Source organism: Antechinus flavipes, chromosome 1 (assembly GCF_016432865.1).
Source record: "Antechinus flavipes isolate AdamAnt ecotype Samford, QLD, Australia chromosome 1, AdamAnt_v2, whole genome shotgun sequence".
NCBI lineage: Eukaryota > Metazoa > Chordata > Mammalia > Dasyuromorphia > Dasyuridae > Antechinus > Antechinus flavipes.
The window spans coordinates 495,255,056-495,278,761 of record NC_067398.1 but is presented as its reverse complement, the minus strand read 5'-3'; the positions used below and the strand labels follow the sequence as shown (position 1 = coordinate 495,278,761).

Genomic DNA, 23,706 nt, shown 5'->3' with positions numbered 1-23,706 from the left:
ATAGCAGATTAATTTCAATGGTATTATTCATAGTTGACATTTATTAAGTGTCTTTGGTGTATAAAGTGCTTTTTTATGGTTTGCCATACAGAACACAAGCTAGCAATTGAATGTGGACTGGTCTGACTATAATTCAAAATGTGATAATTCAGTGATGATGTCACCTATATGAGTATCCTCTCCATGGGTGGTAGTTATGGTTTGTCCCAGGACATGAGGAAATTTGAAGCCATTACATCCAAGTGAGTTGGATTTAAGTGAAAGAAGGCCTCGTTTCTCTAAGTTTTATGAAAAGTGCCTCAGAGAAATCATAAAAATGACATTGAATTCCTGCAAATGTGTCTAAACAAACCTGGTATATAAAAATGTACTTTTATACCTATACACATTTTAAAATATATTTATATTTAAATTAATAATTTACATTTAAATAAATGTTTATAGTCCTTGTTTTTACCAAATTATTCTTCACTGAAAGGTGGATTTTCTTTGACTAACAGTTTTCCTCAAATGCACTTAAAATATGATTTTATTTTAAAAAATTAGATTTATATCTGTATTTTCAGCATTTTTTGATTCACATCTCTTAGGGTACCCCAAGTAACTCTCTTAAGATATATCTCATGCAGTCATTTCAATCATGTCTGACTCTTCATGATCCCATTTGTGATTTTCTTGGCAAAGATACCAGAACAGTTTGCATTTCCTTTTCATTTTTCATATGAGGAAACTAAGGCAAAGAGAATTATGTGACTTACTCAATATCACACAGCCAGTAAGTATCTAAGGCTGGATTTGAACTCAGTTCTTCTTGACTTCAGGCCCAACACCTATTGCATTTTAAGATTGGCAAACTTCTGTGTATATCATCCTTATAATAAAACTTAGAGGTAGCTGCTTTATTATTATTATCCCCACTTTGCAGATAAGAATACTAACTCTGAAAAAACTTATGTGACTTGCCCAAAGTCACACAGCTGATATGTGTCTGAGATGGGAGTTTCTAAATTGAGTTTCATGCAACAGTGAGATCCCAGATTTAGACCTGGAAAAGACCTGAAAAGCCATCAAGGATAATCCTTTCCCCTTTTGTAAATGGAGAAACTGAGGTCCAGTGAGGTTAATTAGATTGCCCAAGACCTCAAACGTAATGATAGTAGCCCTGGGGTTTGAACAGGAGAGCTGCTGTGCCACAGTTTCAACAGAAGAAAAGAGATAGCTAAAATAAAAAAATAACTTGTCATTTCTTAACTGAATGACCTGGGGGCAGATTCACTTATTGCTTTTGTGCTTCAGGCCCTCATTTTTATTAAAAAATGGAGTTGATCCTTGTGACATCTACTTCTCACAATCTTGTTGTAAGAATCCAATGAGATAATGTCTGGAGAATACTTTGTAAACCAAAAATCACTCTTAAAAAATGTCATCTTTGTTTATATGTGATGACCTTTGGGGCTGGCACTGTACTTTCCCCAGTTGTGCTCTGTCACCTGCTGGCTAGCTGATTGTGATTTAATACCAAGTGACTGTAGTAAGATTAACTTTGGATAATAACTGGACACCAGATTGAATTCTTCCACTTTCTGGTCCAGGAGTGAAAAAGTAATGGGATTGCCAGTCTACTAAATAGAAACAATTTTCAGTAATGCCAGTTTTGTAGAACAATCACTCTGAACATCTTGTTATCATGCTTAATTGCTGTTTTTCTTAATGCCCTTTGTTACTTAGCTCTACTTTTCTTTTTGGCAGAAAGCTCAGCTTTCTTTCTGGGGCATGGGCTCTATATGCCAGCCCAAGGAAGAACAGATTGGGCACTGCCCCAGGAGAGCTCAGGGGAGATACCTGGCACCATCCCAGATACCTCTGGTTAGCTAATCACAGCTGCTGCCCCTTGGTCTCCTGACATATAATAGCTGCCATCTTTCTAGAATGGAGAGCACCAGGGAAAGAGAGGCTTTTAAAGTTGATTCCTACCAGATGAGGTGACTTTGGCAGACTGGACTACATTTTCTTTCCCAAAATTCTGGTAGATTGCTTTTTAAAAAATAAGTATTTTTTTAAAATGTGAATTTGTAATTTAAATATAAATACATTTGTAAATGTATATATATATATGTATATATATATATATTTTAAATATAAATGTATACTTAAAAATAAGAATATATGTAAAAATAAGTACTATGTGCCAGATACTGTACTAAGCACTTTACAAATATTATCTCATTTAGTCCTTACAACAACCATGTGAGTAGGTACTATAATTATCCTCATTTTATATTTGGAGAAACTGAGGCAGGCAGAAGCCAGATGACATGCCCAGGATCATACAGCTATTAAGTAGTCTGAGGAGTTTAACTCAAACCTAGCAATCTATCCACTAAACATGTGTGTATGTGTGTGTGTGAGGGGGATAAATACTGACTTAATCTTCTCTTTCCTCTTTCTTTATCAATTCAATTCAGTTTTATTTTCCTCTTTGTTTTCCCTTTTTCCTTCTCCTGACAGCTTTATATGGTGATACTACTTATCTTATAGGGTCATTATGATGACCAAGTAACATACTGCTTGTGATAGGATTTTTTAAACTGAAGCTTTTTATTTTCAAAATGTATACATGGATAATTGTCAACATTCTCCCTTACAAAACCTTATGTTCTATTTTTTTCCCTCCCTTCTCCCCAACCCCACCTCTAGACAGCAAGTGATCCAATACATATTAAACATGTACAATTCTTCTATACATATTTCCACAAATATCATGCTACACAAGAAAAATCAGTTCTAAAGGAAAAAATGAGAAAGAAAACAAAATGCAAGCAAACAACAACAAAAAGAGTAAAAATACTATGTCGTGGTCCACATTCAGTTCCCACTGTCCTCTCTCTGGTTATAGATGGCTTTTTTCATGTGATATAATTTACAAACCTTAAAGGGCTATAGAAATATCAGCCTTTATTATCATGATTGTCATGTTTTTGCTTGAATGAGATTATATTCTAAATTATTGTAATTAGGTTTGGATGTCAGGAGCATCAAGTGGTTCAAGTAGAGAACTAGGTTCTAATAAAAAATAACTAGGCCCTTGTTTATATAGAATGCTTCACAAAGTGCTTTGCTCACACAGACCTGGTGAAATTAGGTAGTCCATATAACCCTATTTTATAGTGTGGGAAACTGAGGCTCAGTGACATTGTGACTTTTCCAGCAAGTCTCTCATTATTTGCCTCTGAAATTTGGATTCACTTATTCATAGATATGCTGTCTATCCCTCTTCAGACCAAAAGTTTACAAGACTAAAAATCTTTAAACCTCTCAAGGATGAGGAGACCAGTGAGACCAAAAATGATCTGCTCTCACTTTCATCCGCTTACTTTATGAAGAATGGCAGAATCCTCCTTCAGAAATGTGCACATTTGCCCATTCTGATAGAGTACCATACCCCAGGCTTGCCAGCACATTTGGAATTTGACTGACTCCAAGACATGTTCACTTTTTCAGTCTGGGTGTCCTTTGTGGGAAAGCCCAGATTGTAGCAGCCACGTGACTCGGGGAATGTTGGGAGTATGTCCAGTTGGGAAACTGGCACAATAAAGACTTCTTTTCCTTCATGTTGGCGCAGAATGTTTGTTCAAGGTCAGCTTGGTGAGAGCGTCATTGAGTTGATTAAGCCAAATTTTTTTTTTAACTTTTGAAAGTTAAGAGTTAGAAGTCCCTGAGATAAGGCAGCTTCTTATTAATTTGCAAATTACTTGAGTTACTTGAGTAGCAAGTCCTGAAGATTATTTGGTAAATTGCAAGATAACAAATAGTGTTCTTTTAGCCTTAGAGGCTTCCCCATTCTCATCAATGATAGATGCACATGTTTCAACAAACTCTTCCATCTTTTGTAGACTTTCTTAATATGGAGAGAGATGGGAGAGTGACCATCTATTAATAGTAACTAACATTTCTAAAGTACATTAAAAATTTGTAAAACATTTTACATATTATCTCATTTGGTCTCAGAACAACCAAGTGAGGTAGGTGCTATTTTTATCCCAATTTTACTGTTGTGGAAACTGAGAACAATACAAGGTAATTGATTTGCCCAGGTCATAGTTATTAAATGTAACTGTAACAGTTATATTTAGTAAAATGTTTGACTGTGGGATTTGAATTCATGGCTTCCAAGTCCAGCAATACCACTCTGCTACTTAGTTCACACATCTCAAAGGAGATCAGGCAAGATAGTGTAGATGGCTAAGAATATATCTCTTATTGCTAAGGAAAATAGTATAAAGCACATACCTAGTATATGTGAACCAAGAGCATCATTTTCCTATGAAAGGAAGCAGCAAGGGACACATTTTTTATTTTAACAAGATCCATTGATTGGGTGACACTCCAGGGCTTTTTCCTATGCTTTGCACATGTTTTCCCCTTAATAAATGTTTGTTGAATTGAATTGGAATAGATCATTTTAAATCTTAAAAACTTAACATTTTTTCCAGCACTGGCTCCAGTCATCTTTTGAATATTATTTAGTTGTTTGGACAATCCATGCAGCTTATCCAGAGCTCAATATTGACTAGAGAAAGAGATCAATATGGATTTCACTTGGATTGGACCAATCATTTAATGACCTCCCATTTTCTCCCTGCAGGAAAAACCCACCTTTTGAACTTTAATATGTTTTAAGCAATATTATATAGCTGCAAATCCCATCATACCAGACTCTTTGAAGAACAAAGGAAAAAGATGCATCTTAGGTATATATATTGTTGTTCAGTCGTTTCAGTTGTGTACAACTCTTCATGACACAATTTGGAGTTTTCTTGGCAAAGCTACTGGAGTAGTTTACCATTTCCTCATTTTATAGATGAGGAAACTGAGGCCAGTAGGGTGATTTGACTTGCCTATGGTCACAAAGTGTTAGTCCACTATGCCACCTAGATGCCCTGGTTATAAATAAGTTATGACAGAGTGCCAGAGAAGTTATGTCAAAGTTATCAGAAAGACATTTGGATGGAATGTAGTGATGACTGAGTCAATGTATTCTGCAGGTATCCACAGAATGTCAGACTACTTATTTTAAAATGTATTAGTTTTTAACATTTATTTTTTTCTTATAATTTTTTATTGACAGAACATATGCCTGGATAATTTTCTACAACATTATCCCTTGAACTCACTTCTGTTCTGACTTTTCCCTTCCCTCCATTCACCCCCTCCCCTAGATGGCAAGCAGTCTTATACATATTAAATATGTTATAGTATATCCTAGATACAATATGTGTTCAGATTTCTCTTTTTAAGATTTATTTTAACAATATTTTATTTCCATTTTCCCTCTTCAAGAGTACAGTCTGATATAAGTTATACATGTACAATCATATTAATTATATATATATTAGTCATGTTATGAGAGAAAAATCAGAACAAAAGAAAAAACTACAAGAAAGAAAAAACAACAAAATAGTGAAAATAGTATGCTTTTTTCTACATTCATACTCCATACTTCTTTCTCTGGATATAAATAGTATTTTCTATCGTGAATATTTTTGAATTATCTTAGATCATTGTATTGCTGAGAAGAGCTAAGTCTGTAAAAGTTGATCATTTCACTGTGTTGCTGTTACTGTGTACAAAGTTCTCCAGGTTCTGTTCACTTCACTCAGCATCAGTTCATATTAAATCTTTCCAAGAATTTCTGAAATATGCCTGCTTATCCTTCCCCATAGAAGAATAATATCCCATTATATTCATGTACCACAGTTTATTTAGCCATTCCCCAATTGATGGGATTTCTAATTCTTTGCCACCACAAAAAGAGCTGCCATAAACATTCCTATACATATGGATCTTTTTTCTTTTTTGTGTTATCTTTGGGATACAGACCTAGTAGAGATATTGCTGGATCAAAGTGTATGCAGTTTTATAGCACTTTGGGCATAGTCCCATACTGCTCTCCAGTCCACAATTCCACTAACAATGCATTAGTATTCCACTTTTCCCACATATCCTCTAACATCCAGCGTTTTTCTTTTCTGTCATATTAGCCAATCTGATAGGTATGAGGTGATATTTCAGAATTGTATTAATTTGCATTCCTCTAATCTATAGTGATTTAGAGCATGTGACTATAGGTAGTTTTAATTTCTTCTGCTTTTTCATATCCTTTCACCATTTATCAATTGAGGAATGAATGTCAAGCTATCTAGAGGAAGGCTCCCATCCCAACACGCTAGTTAAACCTCCTGCTTCATGGAAGACCTGGGTGTGAGTTACACCGATTTAGAAGTTGTGATCTGCAGCTTTAGAGGTAGTATGTACAAGGATGATCCAGCCAAAATTAGAGCTCTCATCTTCTAGTCTTTTTTCTTCAACTCAGAAAGGAAAATATTCTCTAATTACTTTGTGAAAGAAAGAATTAAACACTCCTTACCTAGACAAGGAATTCTGCCTTTAAAAAAAGATCTAAGTTTATGATATCCTTTATCCCCCACTTGGTGACGGTCCTGACCTGTGAATTCATAATGTGGGGAATTTCTGTTGTGGAAACTCCTTCCACTGAAGGCAACTTTTCTGTAACTTAGAATCTTAGGTACTTAATAGGGCCATTGAGAGGTTAAGTGATTTGCTCATGGCCATACAGCTAGTATGTATCAGAGGGAGGATTTGAACTCAGCTCTTTCTCACCCCATGGCCAGCTCTCATGATTCTCCTTAATCCTATGTAAAATCAACATTTTATTTTCCAGTTTCATAAAACATTATTTTTCTGACACAGAAACAAATGAATGCCATTTGGGTATGGGAGAATTGTCAAATATGGAACTGCTGCTTATTTTTATAAACTTATTTTTCTAAACTGAGCTTCCTGACCAGCAGTAGCAATGGCGTCTGCGAGGCTCCTCACTACCCATCAGGGACCTGCTGACTTCATCCTGGGATTCTCCTGACCTTTTAAGTTAGTAGGCTCCAAAAGCCACTCTTCCTTTTAGTTTGGGAAGGCCGTCCAAAACATCTTAATTTTCCGAAAAGACTTCTGGGTTATTTGTGGAACTACAGTCTTCCCATAGATTGTCCTTTCCCACTAAGTAGAACGTAGGAAATGTTGAGACTGGTTAGCTTTGGACAGGTTGGCTCAGATGTTGGCTTTCTGCTGGGAATAGCAGCAAAAAGGGGAATAGGAATAGCAAAAGTGCTTGTGATTTCATTGATATAGAGATCTGCTGGGTAAGGAAATTCACTGTACCAATAAGTCAGAAAATAGATAATTTTCTCTGCAATTTATGTTATATTGTCATGTTACATATATGTATATATAACATATTACATTATACTATATTATATTATGTTATGTTATCCTGGAATGTTACAGTTCTTATCAGGGGCAGCTAGATAGTACAGTAGATAGAGTCAGGAAGACATCTTCCTCAGTTAAAATCTGGCCTCAGATACTTATTAACTGATCCAGAGCAAGTCATTAAATCCTATTTACATCATTTTACTCCTCTGTAAACTGAGCTAGAGAAGGAAATGCTAAGCCACTCCTCTGTTTGCTCCCCAAAAGCCCCAAATGGGATTATAGATTCAGATACAATTGAAAAACTCCTGATAATCGTATTTTATGCTATTCCCTAGAACCCTGAGAAGTTAAAGCAATTGGCCATGGTCACACAGCTAGAAAATATCAGAGACTTGACCCCCCATTTTCCTAGCTTCAAGGATGATTATTTGTATTCACTATGCCATAAAGCTTCTCATCGACAAAGAGGATGTTTATAAAACTTTGTCACCCAACTAGGTTATTATTAAATTTTGAAGGGACTGTACTAGTAAAAGAAAGTGGCACTTATCTATCCATATTAGTAATTTAGAGAGACTAGTTATAGATTTGTGGACAAGTACACATCAATTTGTCAGCCTGAAAAGGTCACAAATTAGGGAGGCTCAGAATTGGAAGAACCTTGTTGAAATGCTAAAATAAATTTTTGTAATGGGTGTTCTTTGATTATAGGTTAAGTGTATTTCTTAGCTTGGTTATTTTACATTAAACATGAAGTATATATGGCAGAATTTCTTAGCAATGGTCCTGTACTCAAAATAAGCAATATTCTCAACAGATTCTTCTAGCTATGTGCTATTTTACTCTTACCTTTGCAAAAAAAAAATCATTATATCAGTCATAGTTGTGAAAGGACTCAAAATCACTCTCTCCCACATGAAAAAAATGATTATATTTACCCTCTTATCTTTTGAAGTAAAAAACAAGCAGCTAGATCCAGGAATACAAAGATAAAGACTTCTTCCATACCTAGAATTATTAATTTAAGAGCAGAGTTTCACGTTTTTAGTCATGTAATCCTTTTGTAAGCTGGTGAAATCTATAGATCCTGTCTGAGAAAAAGGTTTTAAATGTACAAAATTAAGAAAAACAATTATGTTGAAATACAATTACTAAAATATTTTTAAAAACCAGGTTCATGGGTCCAATATTAAGACTTTTTTATCTAAAGTTAGAATGGACCTCATAGGCCAATTTTAAAGATGAAGAAATTGAAATTCAGGGAAATTAAATGTTTTATCCAAAGCCATACAGGCAGGAATATGAATGAATAACGATCATATATTAAGTGCTTATTACTAAACACTGCACTGAATAGTGAAGTTAAAAATACAAATACAACATAGTTCCTGCTCTCAAGGAACAGTACATTCTAATGGGGTAGACAACGTATTTAGGCAAGTGGTGATCAGGAAGGTGTGAAAGTCTAGTATAGTTCAGTGAAATGCCTTTTCCAGAGATTTTTTTTTTTAATCAGGACTAGAGGTCAACATGGGGTAGGAAGGAAAAGTGTCTAATACCTGCCCTCCAGTAGCAGGAGGGAGGAAAATGGCCAGGATGCAGAGGGAGAGCTATGTCTAGCAATGCACTGAGAATTCCTGCCAAAGTGGTGTCCAGGGTGGAATCCTTTGGTCAGAGAAGGCACAAGGATGATGACTTAAAAAGAAAGGCAGCAAATTGTCAGGGGTAAGAGCCAAGGCAAGAAGCAGAGATGAAGGCACAAAGTCCCCAGGAAGTTTAGAGTCCAACAGGCTCAGCTCAGTGTGTGCAGAACCTGAATCCTCTGACATCCAAACCAGAACTTTCTCCATTGTACCATGCTGCTACCTTCTGATTGTGTGTGATACAGCCTGTCTAAGAATCTTCAATCTGTACAGTTTTTGTGCATTTGCATTAATTTCTGTGGAGTTCTTACGAACTTTCCTTGTGTCCTCTGTGCTTGGAAGGAAGTTAGAGATTCTGTCAGGTATAGGTAAGGATGGAGCTTGGAGCTTATTTTAGACATAATAGACCATTGTTCAGAGGAAGAGAGAGAAGAGGATGAATGCTACATATGAGAAAGAGCTAGCATCCTAGTGTCATGGGAATGTCGAGAACATGAGGAGGGAAATATGGAAGGAAACTGGAAAAGCAGATGGGAGCCAGATTATGGAGGTCTTTAAATGCCAGGGAAATAATATATACGATGACTCCATCTATGTAAGTAGAAAAAACAAAAAACTGAAACTGGAGACTCAGTAAATTCATTGTTCAGTCATTTCAGTCATGTGTGACTCTTCATGACCCCATTTGGGGTTTTATTGGCAGGGGTCCTGGAGTGATTTGCCAGTTCCTTCTCCAGCTTATTTTTACATGAGCTCATTTTAATTGGGAAACCGAGGCAAACAGGGTTAAGTGACCTGCCCTGAACCACACTAGTCACTGTCTTAGGCTAGATTTGAACTTAGGAAAATGAGTATTCCCACCTCCAGGCCCTTTCTCCTTTCTCCAGCTGCCCACTCAATAAATACAGTGACCAAAAAAGGGTCCCAGAGAAATTAATAAAATACAACTTTCTCCCATCTTTGCAGAATATGGAATATTTAAAGTATGGTATAGCTCACCAATTGACAATTAATAGGTTTTGCTGAATTAATTTTTTTCCCTTTTTATTCTTTGTTACAAGATTTGCATGCTGAGGAGGGGATGAGGAAAGTTATGTTTGAAAATACTGATGACATAAAAAAGATATCAATAAAAATAAGATATGGATTTAAACATTTCACAGAGATTCATTTCCACCTAGTCTTGGCCATTTCTTCTCTTTTGTTTGCTATATTACTGGTCCTCCATTTTTTCCAGTCACATAAGTCATCATTAGCCAACTTATACACATTGTTGTCCTTTGGATCAGCTATCATTTTGATTCTTCTGGACTTATCATAATACATAGGTACATCTAAATTTAAAGTATTGAAATTTTTTTCTTTTGTCTCCATATTCCCAAATAAAACAAAGCTGTTGAAGTAAATATGAGCTCTGAAGTTCCATCCCAGGTTTAAATTCTGTGGTATTATTTAGTAAAACCACAAAAGAAATTTATATCAGAGCAGAGATCTAGAAAAAATAATAGGTAGAAAAAAATGATAGGAAGTTGTCCTATGGCTCACTTCTTCACTTAGTCAAACAGCAATTATTCATTTATTCAGCACTTATTTTGTGTTATGCACTGTACTAAGCACTGAGGATTCAAAGACAGAAGTGAACCAGGTCCTGTTCTCAGAGGAGCTTACATTCTATAGGGAGAGATAGCACTGTGTGTGTGTGTGTGTGTGTGTGTGTGTGTGTGTGTGTGTGCGTGCAAAACAAATATGACGTAATTGGGAAGGATGTGGGACTAAGAGCTGGAGGATCAGCAAATGCCTCGTGTGGTATTTTTACTGACCTCTGCAGGAAACTAGGGCTTCCAAAATGCACAGGTGAGGAAAGAGTATGTTCCAGGTACACCGGCAAAGAAATAAGAGATGGAGTATTGCATTGGAGGAACACCATGAGGTCCATTCTGGCTAGTCTGTAGAATGCATAAAGATGCGTGGCAATGTAGACTATGGCTGGAAAGTTAAGAAGGAGTCAAATGAAGGGCTTCAAATGTCAACTTACTGTTGAGTTCAGTAAGAGGAAGAGATTTGACAGAGAGAAGAGGGTCCAGGAAGAGCCTTGTATTCCACCCACAGTTACAGACTGAGATTTGAATAATGAACCATCAAAGGAAACTGAATAGTAGCCAGACAATTAGGAGGAGAACTAAGAGGAATCTGAGTCATGAAAACCCAGAGGAGAGAGATCATCCAGGGTAAAAAGAGCTGGTTAACATCAGCAGATACATCAAGAAGGAAAATGACTCATTAAAAGGCTATTGAAGCTTGCAATTAAGAACTAATTGATAACTTTGGAAAGTTTAGTAATGAGATTGGAAACCAGATTGCAAAGGCTTGTAAAATGTGGGGGAAAACTGGGTAGACAATTGATGTAGTTAACTTTCTCTAGATTTTGGTTATAAAAGGGAGGAGAAATATTAACTAAAAGTTTGAGATAATGGTCAAATGAAAGCCTTTTTAAGGAGAGAACCCTAGGCATGTTTGTAAGCTGCTGATTAGATGGAAAGATTGAGAATGGGATATTGGTTGTGGGTGGCAATCTGCAGGACTAAACAAAAGGAGTGGGATCAAGTAGGATAGAGGCCATCTTTTCATCAGAGACTGCAGTAATGGAGGAGAGAGTGGTGGATAGTGTCCGTGTTTGGGGCTGCAGAAAGATAGGGTTGAAGAGAGATCTTAGTAAGTGGACTCTTTTCTTGACCAAGTAAGAGATTAAAGTCTGCTAGAGCATTTGAGATGGAGTGATAGAGAAAACTTGAGGGGAGAAGAGAAGTTTGAAATAACTGCTATGTAGAATATGATAGAGAATCAGTTAAGGAGGAGTAAAGGTACAACAAGAGTGTAGGTAAGATCTGATAACAGAAATGTGTAATGGACTCATGTCAGCAAGGTTCCACATGCAATTCCTCTGGCTTTGCTGAGTTACATGTCAGAAGGAATGGAAGAGATACATGATGGAAGTAGTCTAGTAAGTAAGATATAGAAAGCTAAGAGTAGAAGACAGTGTAACATCAAACTTGTAAACTGTAGAGTCAAGATTTGGAAAGGGAAAAAGTTGAGATGGGTAACAATCTGGGATGATGGCTCATGGTGAGGTAAAAGAAAAGGTAGAAAAATAGAAAAAATGGAAGAAATAAACATTTATTAAAGCCCACTATGTCCAGGTCCCTTAATCTGAAGGAAATGGCAAACTACTCCAGGATTTTTTGCCAAGAAAACCCCATGGTCACCATTGGTGTACTATAGTCCATAGGGATCACAAAAAGAATTTGATAGGACTGAGTGACAGTATGTGCTAGGCACTGTGCTAAACATTTTAAAAATATCTTATTTGATCCTCATAACAATTGTGTAAAGTAGGTTCCCATTTTACAGTTGAGGAAACTGAGACACAGAAATTAAGTAACTTACCCAAGTCATGCGGCTAATAAATGTCTGATTTGATCTCTCTTGAATCCAGGGCTGCATTCTATCCCCTGCTCCACCTAGTTGCCTAATATAAGTCTAATATAAGTATATATACAGATACATACACTTACCTGTTTATATAAGTATATGTACTTATTATATATTTGTGCATGACAAATATATATGTATATTATATATACTTATGTGTAAAAATACATGTGTACATATACATATCTATGTATACATAAGTATATGTTGGTCACTTGTGTGTACAATTTCCATGAAGGAGGGAGTTGAGCTCTCCCAGTGTTTCTCAGACTCCATACCCACTCCTTCCCCAGGAGGCAGCTTAATTGCCCATTAGTGATATTCTAAAGGGGATTCTTGCTCCAGTGTCATTTAGACCAGATGACCTCTGAGATTCTTTCGGACACTGAGATTCAGTGGTTCTTTAGTGGCAGAGAGACAAGCAGACAGAGCAAGCTTTTCCCTTTGCTATTTGTTTTGGTCTTTTCCTGTCAACCATAGGTATTCTTGCATTTACATTTTGGAAGAGGAGGCAGATCCAAGAGAACACTGAATACCTGCCCTGTGGCAGTGGGTGCCCAGAAGCATGCTGCCATCCTCATGGCCCTAATGTCTATTTTAGTAAAGGCTGCTGATGAGTCCTGGGATCTGCTCCAGTTTCAAGAGTGAGCAGAGCTGCACAGCCCAGCTCTCACTGGGGCATCCAGTACCTGGGACATCAGTAGGAACAGCAGCACCGATGCTGCTGTCTGACACCTTTTGTCCTTGAGTTCCCTGCTTTGTTCTGATACTTTTGCTGCACCCCAGAGGTTTTGTAGAGAAAAAGAAAAGTGGAAGTCAAAGAAGGAATTACTTTTGCTTTCTCCTTTTTCAGCTCTTTATATCTTGTTCTCTGGAGATTAAGTTTTTTTCCTCAATAGTGTTTTATTTTTTTCCAAATACATGTTAAAATAGTTTTTAATATTCATTTTTGTAAGATTTTGTGTTCCAAGTTTTTTCTTCTTCCTTCCTTCCTCCCTCCCTCCCTCCTTTCCTTCCTTCCTTCCTTCCTTTCTTCCTTCCTTCCTTCCTTCCCTCCCTTACTTCTCCCCTCCCCAAGACAGCAAGCAGTCTGACATAGGTTAAACATGTAGAGTCCTCTTAAACACATTTCCATATTTGTCATGTTGTGCAAGAAAAACCAGATCCAAAGGGGAAAATAGATGAGAAAGAAAAAGCAAACAAACAAAAAAAGATAAAAATACTATTCTTCAATTAGAGACTAAATTTTGAAAGGAATTGGAGATATATTCAGGAGCACACTGACATTGAAGCAACTTTAATAATAACATTATTATTAATTATATATTATAATATCTATTATTAATTGTTAGCATTTATATAATTCCACTTATGTACCACCAGGCATTGTGCTAAGTACTTTATAGATATCTCATTTGAGCCTCACAACAACCGTGAAAGGTAGGTGCTATTATTTTCCACATTTTAGAGTTATGGAAACTGAGGCAAACCAAAGTTTAATACTTTGCCCAGGGTCACCCAGGTAGTAAATGCCTGAGACCAAGTCCACTCTCTCTACTGTGTCTCCTAGAGTACAGCCATTGGAAAGGCATTGAAGGAAGAGATATTTGTGTGACTCATCCCTATCAGAGCCCTTGCATCCTTTTAAGAAAACTAAAAAGAAAATCACAAAGACCGATTCAAGAAGCAACAGAAGTGTTTACTGAATCAGTGCCTTTATCAAGCCTGTAAGGAATAACTCTAAAGTATATTCCTTATGCTCAATAAAGAGCTAGAACTCATGTGTAAACAAAGTAGCACCTAGCTCTATGAATATGTTTTAGCTTTTTTCTTCTTCCTCCAGACTAGTGAAGGAAATTATAATAAGATTGAAGATGCATTAACTACCAAAAAAATTGCCAGATGGCAAAGAATTGGAAATTATGGGGAGATGCCCATCAATTGGGGAATGGTTGAATAAATTGTGGTATATGATGTAATGGAATACTATGGTGCTATAAGAAATGACAAACAGATGGATTTCAGAAAAACCTGGAAATACTTACATGAACTAATGCTGAGTGAAAAAAGCAGAACCAAGAGAACCTTATACACAGTAACAGCAACATTATGCGATGATCAACTTTGATAGACTTAGCTCTTTTCAGCAATACAGTGATCTAAGACAATTCCAAAAGATTCATTTTGGGAAAAGCTATCCATATCCAGAGAAAGAATTGTGGGGTCTGAATGTAAATTGAAGCTGACTTATTTTCACTTTTTTGTTGTTTTTTCTTTCTTGTAGTTTTTCCTTTTTGTTCTGCTTCTTTCTTTATACCATAAGTAATGTGGAAAGGTGAATAAAAAGTATATAATCAATATGATTTTTAAATTGAGCATCCAGTGATGTCCATGTATCAAGTTTTCTTATCAGGTGTTAGAAAAGTGTCTGCTATGGCCAACAAGTTATCATTACCAAAAAATAAAATTATTAAAATTTTAAATTGAATTCCTATAGACATTAAGGGAAATGAAGAAAGAAATATAACCCAAGGTTACTGTATTTAAAAGGGGGAGTGGATGGGTGGATAGATGAATCAATGAATGGATAGCTAGGATAAGTATTTTTAAGAGCTTATTGAGTGTCATGTATTGTGCTAAAATGCCTGAGATACAAAGAAAAGTAAAATAATCCCTACTCTCAACTTCTTTCACAATCTAATAGGCAAAACAACATGTACAAACAAGATATATGTATGTGAATACATGCATAAATATTATATATATTCATGATAAATTGGAGATGATCATAATGGGAATATACTACCATTAAGGGAGAACCAGGAAAGAGTTCTTATAAAAAGTGTCTTATTCTTCTCAAAAAAAGTTTTGTGTCCCTACTTCTGTTGGCAAATTTGAGACAAGGTCTCAGTGACTTGCCTAGTTATAAAAATATTGTTCTGTCAATTTCAGTCATGTCTGACTCTTTGTATCTCCATTTGGGGTTTTCTTACCAAAGATACTAGAATGGTTCACCACTTCCTTCTCCAGTTCATTTTCAGATGAGGAAACTGAGATAAAAAGGGTTAAGTGACTTACTCAGGGTCACATAGCCAGTAAGTGTCAGGAAGTAGAATCTTTCTAACTCCAGGCCTGATATGCTACTTGGCTGCCCTATCATAAAAATAAATACTATGGGCGGAAATAAGATACTTTGTCTTCCCATGAAATACTTAAGATATGATAAAACAAGATACTGGGTTCAGTTTCAGAATCTCAGCATCATTTCTAATGCAAAATATTTGTTAAATTACTTCTATCAGATTATTTTTTAGCAGAAATTTTAATATTGAATCGTTTTTCTTTGTATAGACGTCGTCTGATCTCCCAGAGATCTTCCTTGGAGACCTTGGAGGATATCGAAGAGAATGCTCCATTACGGAGGTAATTTATCTTTACTCCATACATACTAATTTGCATGAAAGCTTTGTGGTGAAATGTGATTTCTTGCTTTTAAAAAACTTGCTGGAAGAATAACAGTACAAGTTAGAAAATTATGTAATAGCTTAGTTTGCCAACTTGAGGGCCTATTAAAAAGTGGAAAATAAAATTAAGTTCTAATTATTTATGAAACAGCTGCACTTTGTTCTTTTTGTTCAATTTGTGGTTTCTTTCTTGTTTTCTCTTTTTTGAAAGCAACCATTTAAGGAAATGGAAACATAGGATTTTCTAGCATCCTGTTCTCAGCCTCAGTACAGCAAGCTAGCTTTGATGGGCTTCATTTTGAGCAAGTCCCAAGGCAACTGAAACATCACTTGGTGACCATTTCCAAGAATCCTCAATAAAAATAAGTATCTATGTCTAAGAGCAATTTCAGCTTTCTTCAAGATCAAGGGAATTTGGAATATAGAGAGGAGAAACAATAAGAATAATAGGAGTAGTAACAACAGTAACAACAACTAGCTTAAATAGTGTTTTAAATTCTGCAAAGCACTTTAAAAATATTCTCTCTTTTTATCTTCATCATAAACCCAGGAGAGATATTTTTATTCCCATTTTACAGTTGAGGAAACTGAGGCAAGTTACTGACTTTTGGGGACTCATTTGAGGGTGAAACCAGATCTGAATTCAGGTCTTCACAACTCCAGATCTAGTATTCTATCCACTGCCCCCCTTTTCCCAGTCTGCTGGCCATCAGATGGAGAGGCAAATGCTTACAACACTTCCAGAGGAGTACTGTGGAATGTGACCATGTGAAATACATTTGATGTACAACTATTTTCCAAGCAGTGTCTCTGGGAAGGGAGGGGAGAGAAGAGAGAGGAAAGAAGGGGAAAGAAGAAAGGATGGAGGGAGGGAAGAGGAGATGAGGAGAGGAAGGATAGAAGGGGAAGAGAAAGAAGAGAAGGGAAGAGAAAAGAATGGAAAATAAGAGGAGATAGTGGGGAAGGGACAGAAAAGAAGAGGGAAAAAAGGGAGAGAAAAGGGGAGAGGTGGAGGGAAGAAAAGATTAGAAGGGAGGAAAAGGGAGAAGGGGGGACAGCAAAGGAAAGGGGAGAGGTCTGTTAACTGACAGCACCAAGACTACTCCTGACTTCTTAGCCAGCCACATCTGTTTCCATCATGCCAGAATTTGGAGGCTCCTTGAGAAACCAAGCTAGCCAAGCAAACAGGTTCATAAAATCTTGTGTCCTACAGTGATTCTAATAGAGCTGGTTGCCAAAAGATCCAGCTTCCACTTAAGAAATCCAAGCACTTCACAAATTCTCAAATTGGATTTCTTGTGTCCTTTGAGACCATCTGAAAGTGAACTTGGTGGTTTTAAATGGCATTGAAAATGCATGATAATATTTGACTTTCCTACAGTAATTCCTCTATCATTACTCATTCAGAACAGGAACGGGTGCTTTTTCTCTGTTTTGCTACATTTACAAAGCTCACAAAAAAAGCTACATTCAGAATAAAACTCGAAGAACTAGAACAAGTTAATTGGTACATAGGCTGAGACTGCATTCTGAGCTTACCCTGTTTTGCCCAATTTGAGAGCTCTCAAGGGAACTGAATGGAAAAGGACCATCAAGACCATCAAAATCTGTCTCCCTAACCTGGGTTCAAATCCAGCCTCAGACACTTAACACTTCCTATCTGTGTGACCCTGGGCAAGATACTTAATCCAAATTATTTCAGCAAAATAAATAAATAAATAAATAAATCTGCCTTTCTACTCCCATGTCATCAAAGCAGAAACTGACCCAGAGAAGTGGAGTGATCATAAGGAGCCCAACTCAACCTTTGAACCTAATTCTGCTAATATCAAAATCAGGCTAATTTTGCTTCTTTATTATGGGAATGTTTTTCTATAAAATGAACAAAAAAAATCCTTTCCAGGGGTCTCAACAACAAAATTCAGTATATAAGCCAGGACAAACTGTTTTCATCTCCCTGTCCCAGAAATTTTTCTTTCATAAAACTTTAGTTTTTAAAAAGTCTTCCACTAAATACATAGCAGAAGTAGACAAAGTTAAAGTGAGATGGAGGAGTAGAGTAGCCATGTCTGGTGGATATCTTCAGTGCCAGGTTTGAGTGCCCTTTTTGTGCCCAGCCCCTAACCAATCCCACAGAAAACTGCATCATGGGCTCCATTTCACACCTTCTTACTATTGATCCTTGAGTGCTCTGGCTCTCTTAATGTTCAGCACTCCAGGTGTGAGTATGGGTGTGAGAGACAAGGTCTGACTTTGAGGTCATTTTGCCTTAAATCCTCTGGAACTTGATAATTACTCTTCAGCTCTTGGGGGATGCTGACTAGAGAGGGCAGAGGCAAAATAAGAAAATTACTCTGTGGCTGTAATGTTTCTATCTAGCGATCTTTTAGGGCATCTTCTTGGTATGCACTCAAACCTGTCTTCTGTACTTTATGAGGTCTCTGATAGGGCATATTTGATGGAAGAAAAATGGAGCATTTACTTTTATCAAATAGGGGTGGTAAATAAAACATATGCTATCTATTTTAATATTGATTATATTATCAAATATAACATACTATTAGTAATTACATAATATATGGCACATAAATATTATATAATACATAAATATTGGAGCTAGAAAGCCAATTTCTGCCCTCTATAAAGGAAGGCATTGGAAGGACTTTGGTACTCCATTTTCCATTTTCCAATATATAATACATAAACATATACAAATAAATAATACATATATCACATGATATATAAATATCTAATATAATTATATAAACATTATAGATTATATTCTTGATATTAATCAATAATATAAACAATATATTTTGCAACATTATATGACAATATTATTAAATATATAATTTTATGACATTATATAGTAAATATAATTTTATAATATGATGTGACATACATCATAAATTATGTAATTTTTATATGATTGTATGGTGAATATTATTAAATATAATTTTGCCTAATGTGACATTAAATATGTTAATTTTCTATGAAGATGCTTAATATATTTTAAAATTCTATTACATATATTATTTAATATACACCATTTTATCATATGTAACATAATGCCTAATGTTTTGTAATATAATATGCTATTTAATGGCAAAATAGATACAATATATATGACATATTTAAAATTTAACATCTATTTTTAGTTAGATATAAGGATTGATCTTGCAATAACACTGGTATAGGGAATTCCCATAAGGAAAAAAATCTCTTTTTACCTGTGTAGGTTGGCACTTTCTCTGCAATTTAGTCTTAGAGAGTTGCTTAGAGAAATGAAACATTCAGATACCTTCCCATTATACACAACTGGTCTTCCTTGGCTTCAAAGGACTGCTTGATGTTCACTGTATTTTTAATTGTCCATTTCAAAATATGAAGCAAAAACAAAAATGGCAGAAATACGTAAGAATTTGTGCATTTAAAAAAAAGCTTATCCTTTGCTAAAATGTCCTCCCCTCCCCCCAACACTCCTTCAGGAAATGGTATGCACTAATAACTCAAACACTTCAGGCCCTGAGTTGCTTTGGGAACTGTGGGGGTGGTAGAATATTCGCCAAACCCCTTTTATTTTATTTTTTTTTACTTAATACATTTCTCTAATGAAAATAAGGGAGCTATTAAAAACCTTTTGTATAATTAAGTGCATCATATAATCAGTGCTAACAAGGAATAGCTGATCTGTCATTAAATTAGTTTTAATTTAATTCATTCCTAATTTAATTGTAGATTGCTTGCAGTGTTTATTTTTAAGAGAGAAGCTTCCACTTTAAAGCCCTCTTTAAAGTTTGCTCATCCATCACTTAACCTGCCATAACCTGGGCTAACCAGAATTCCAGTTTCCTTGGTGATGGTTGCTAACACCATAATTCCCTTGAAGCATTTCTCCAAATCCCTAGTGTTCGCCTTTGAATTTTTTTTAAATAAACAAATCAGATACTTATTTGAAAGCTGGTCCTGTAGCTTGTAGATTTCTATATTGGCAAGGAAATAATGGTCACCCAGAAGCGAAAGCTATTCTTTTACCGTGTCCCCTTCTCGTATCCCCTTGGATACATTTCTTTTCCCTCTGCTTCGCTCAGAGCTGCTGCAGGAAGGGAACATTTGTAGCAATAGTTCTTTGATAAAGGGCGGCCCCCACAGTCCTGGTACTGATTTGATCAGACTGGAAGTGAGAGTCCGACACATCCAGGGAAATTGGCCAGGAAGCCTCGGGTCCAGGCAGCCTCGGCTTTTCGAGGTTTCTGAGTAGTCTGGGTGTGCCAGCAGCAGCTGCTGAACGGATTGCTACCTCTGGGTCTTCTGCTCCTGCTGCTCTGACAGCCATCTGTGCTCCTCTGCCCTCCCAGAAGCTGCTGTTTGTGGCCAGAGGGCCTGGGGCGGCTGGGGGAGTATGTGTGGAGGAAGAGCAGCCCAAGGGACTTGCTGATCCATCTCCTGTATCTCCATTTTAAGCCTGTGTTTGCCAAGGGTGGCCACCTCTTCCAGCTTCTTGGGAAGGGACAGCTTTTGTGGAAATATGCAAGCTAAGAGCTGGAGAACTGGGCCCTGCACATGTGACTTCATCAGAATAGTTCTGGAAATGTCAACTTTATGTGCTTGGGTATCTTGATTACTCTCGCAAATTGCTAGAATTTCCTGGCCTATGACAATTAACTCTGAGTAAATGGGTCATGTAGAAACTGTGATCATCCAATTTAGGACTTTCCCCTGGCTCTCAGCCCTAAACTCCTGTCTTTTTTTATATTTATGTGTGTGTTTGTGTATGTGTGTGTGTGTGTATACATATAGATAGATAGATAGATAGAGGCTTATGGAGGCTACTTTGACCCTAAAAAGCTTGCCTTGAGCCTAGATCTAGACAAGTAGGGGTGTGTGTGTGTGTGTGTGTGTGTGTGTGTGTGTGTGTGTGTAGCTAAACTGATTAAAGAAAAACAGAGAAGAATGGAAAGGAGCTGATGAAACTCCTCCCCAGAACTCCTTCATATATTATGAAGAGATGCATGATTATAGTATACCCTGAACTGTCATAAATACAACACTGGTACTTTATCATAGGGTCATAGATCACAGAGCTGGGGAATAATCTTAGAAGTCACTGAAGCCATTATCTTCCTCTTACAAATTGACAAAACTATGGCTAGATAGGTTAAGTAGTTTGCCCAAGATATATAGCTGGTAAATATCTAATTCTGAATTTTAATCTAGGTTTTCTTGACTTCAAATCTAGTACTTTGTGTACATCACAGTGATGTAAGGATTTAACTTTTTTTTTTGAAAAATCATAAAATTTTTAGAAATTTTAAAATTCATCTATTTACTTAGATTATTATATTTATTGGCATACAATTGGACTTAATTATTAGATAGCTCCTAATTATTACTCTAATTTCCTATTCATTGGTGGAAAGTTCACCCTTTTCATTTTTTGTATTAACAATTTGATTTTCTTCTTTCCGTTTTCTAATTAAATTAACTAAAGGTTTATATATTTTGTTGGTTTTTTCATAAAACCAGCTCTTAATTTTGTTTATTAATTCAATAGTTTATTTTTACTATCAATTTTATTAATCTCCCCTTTTATTTTCAGAATTTCATATTTGGTATTTAATTGGAGATTTTTAATTTGTTCTTTTTCTAGCTTTTTTAGTTACATGTCTAATTCATTGATCTTTTCTTTTTCTAGTTTATGCAAGTAAGCATCTAGAGATATAAAACTTCCCCTAAAAACTGCTTTGGGGGCAGTTAGGTGGAATAGCAGGTAGAGTGAAGTCAGGAGGACCTGAGTTCAAATATGATTTCAGACACTTAATACTTCCTAGCTGTGTGACCCTGGGTCACTTAACCCCAATTGCTTCAGCGCGCTCGCACACACACACACACACACAAGAACTGTTTTGTCTGCATCCTATAAATTTTGTTATATTGTCTCATTGTTGTCATTCTCTTGAAAGAAATTAGTGATTGTTTCTATGTTTGTTGTTTCACCCACTCATTTTAAAAAAATTTTTATTTACAAAACATAATGCATGGGTAATTTTTCAACATTGACCCTTGCAAAACCTTGTGTTCCAACTTTTCCCCTCCTTCTCCTCCACCCCTGCCCCTAGATGGCAGGTAGTCCAATACATGTTAAATATGTTAAAGTATATGTTAAATCCAATATATGTGTACATATTTACACAATTATCTTGCTAAACAAGAAAAGTCAGGTCTAGAAAGAAAAAAGCCTGAGAAGGAAAACAAAAATGCAAGCAAACAATAACAGAGAGTGAAAATGCTATGTTGTGGTCCATACTCATTTCCCATAGTTCTCTCTCTCTGTGTAGATGGCTCTCTTCATCACTGAACAATTGGAACTGGTTTAAATCATCTCACTGTTAAAGAGGGGCACGTCCATCAGAATTGATCATCGTATAGTCTTGTTATTGCTGTGTACAATGATCTCCTGTTTCTGCTCATTTCACTCAGCATCAGTTCATGTAGGTCTCTCTAGGCCTCTCTGAAATCATCTTGTTGGTCATTTCTTACAAAACAATAATATTCCATAGCATTCATATACCATAACTTATTCAGCCATTCTCCAACTGATGGGCATCCACTCAGTTTCCAGTTTCTTGCCATTACAAAAAGGGCTGCCACAAACACTTTGTTAGCCAGGCCCTTTATTACATGTAATTTTTATTGCATCATGATTTGAAAAAAGGTGAATTTACTATTTCTGCCTTTCTGCACTTGATTTTGAGGTTTTTATGCCCTAATATATGATTTGTGAAGGTTCCATGAACCACCAAGAAAAAGCATATTCCTTTCTGTCTCCATTAAATTTTCTCCAAAGGTCTATCATACCTAACTTTTCTAAAATTCTATTTACCTCCTTAAATCCTTTCTTATTTATTTTGTGGTTTGATTTATCTAGTTCTGAGAGAGCAAGGTTGAGATCTCCCACTAGTATAGTTTTGTTGTTTATTTCTTCTTGCAGCTCTCTTACCTTCTCTTCTAGAAATTTGGATGCTATATAATTTGGTGTGTGTGTATATTTAGTATTGATATTACTTCATTATCTATAGTATTCTTTAACAAAGTATACTTTCCTCCTTCCTTATCTCTTTTAATTAGATCTATTTTTGCTTTTGCTAGATCTGAGGTTAGGATTGCTACCTCTGCTTTTTATTTTATCTGAAGCATAATAGATTCTATTGCAGCCCTTTATCTTTTCTCTATATGTATCACTCTGCTTTAAATGTATTTCTTGTAAACAACATATTGTATGATTCTAGCTTTTAATCCAGTCTGCTATCCACTTCCATTTTATTGACAAGTGCATCCCATTCACATTCACAGCTAAAATTACTAATTCTGTATTTCCCACTATCTTATTTTCCCCAAGTTATACTTTTCTCTTTACTTTCTCCCTTTCTCCTCTCCCCAGTATTTTGCTTCTGACCACCACCTCCCTCAAATAGCCCTCCCTTTTTACAGCCCTTTCCCTTTCTTATTCCTTTTCCCTTTTACTTCTGTTTTCCCTTCTATTAGCCTCCCCTTTTCCTTTTCCTTTTCTCTTTCCCCTCCCATTTCCCTATAGTGTAAGAAAAGTTTTTCTGTGAAGTTAAACATGTTTAATATTCTCTCTTTGAGCCAAATCTGATGACAGTAAGATTCAAACAATGTTCATCCCCTTCTCTTTTTTCCCTCAATTATATAAGGTCTTCTTTTGCCTCTTCGTGAGATGTAATTTCTCTCATTTTGCCTCCATTTTCCTCTTCTTCCAGTACAATCCCCTTTCCATCTCTAGTTCCTTTTTTATA

At 36.1% G+C, this 23,706-nt stretch overlaps 1 protein-coding gene across 1 annotated transcript in view; it reads left to right on the top strand.

Moving 5' to 3' along the window:
• Positions 1 to 23,706, top strand: part of CABLES1 (Cdk5 and Abl enzyme substrate 1) — a 150,446-nt gene that overhangs the window by 37,875 nt on the left and 88,865 nt on the right. The window contains exon 2 of the mRNA XM_051970341.1: positions 15,777 to 15,848. Coding sequence (XP_051826301.1) covers positions 15,777 to 15,848 — 72 coding nt within the window. The remainder of the gene's footprint in view (positions 1 to 15,776; positions 15,849 to 23,706) is intronic.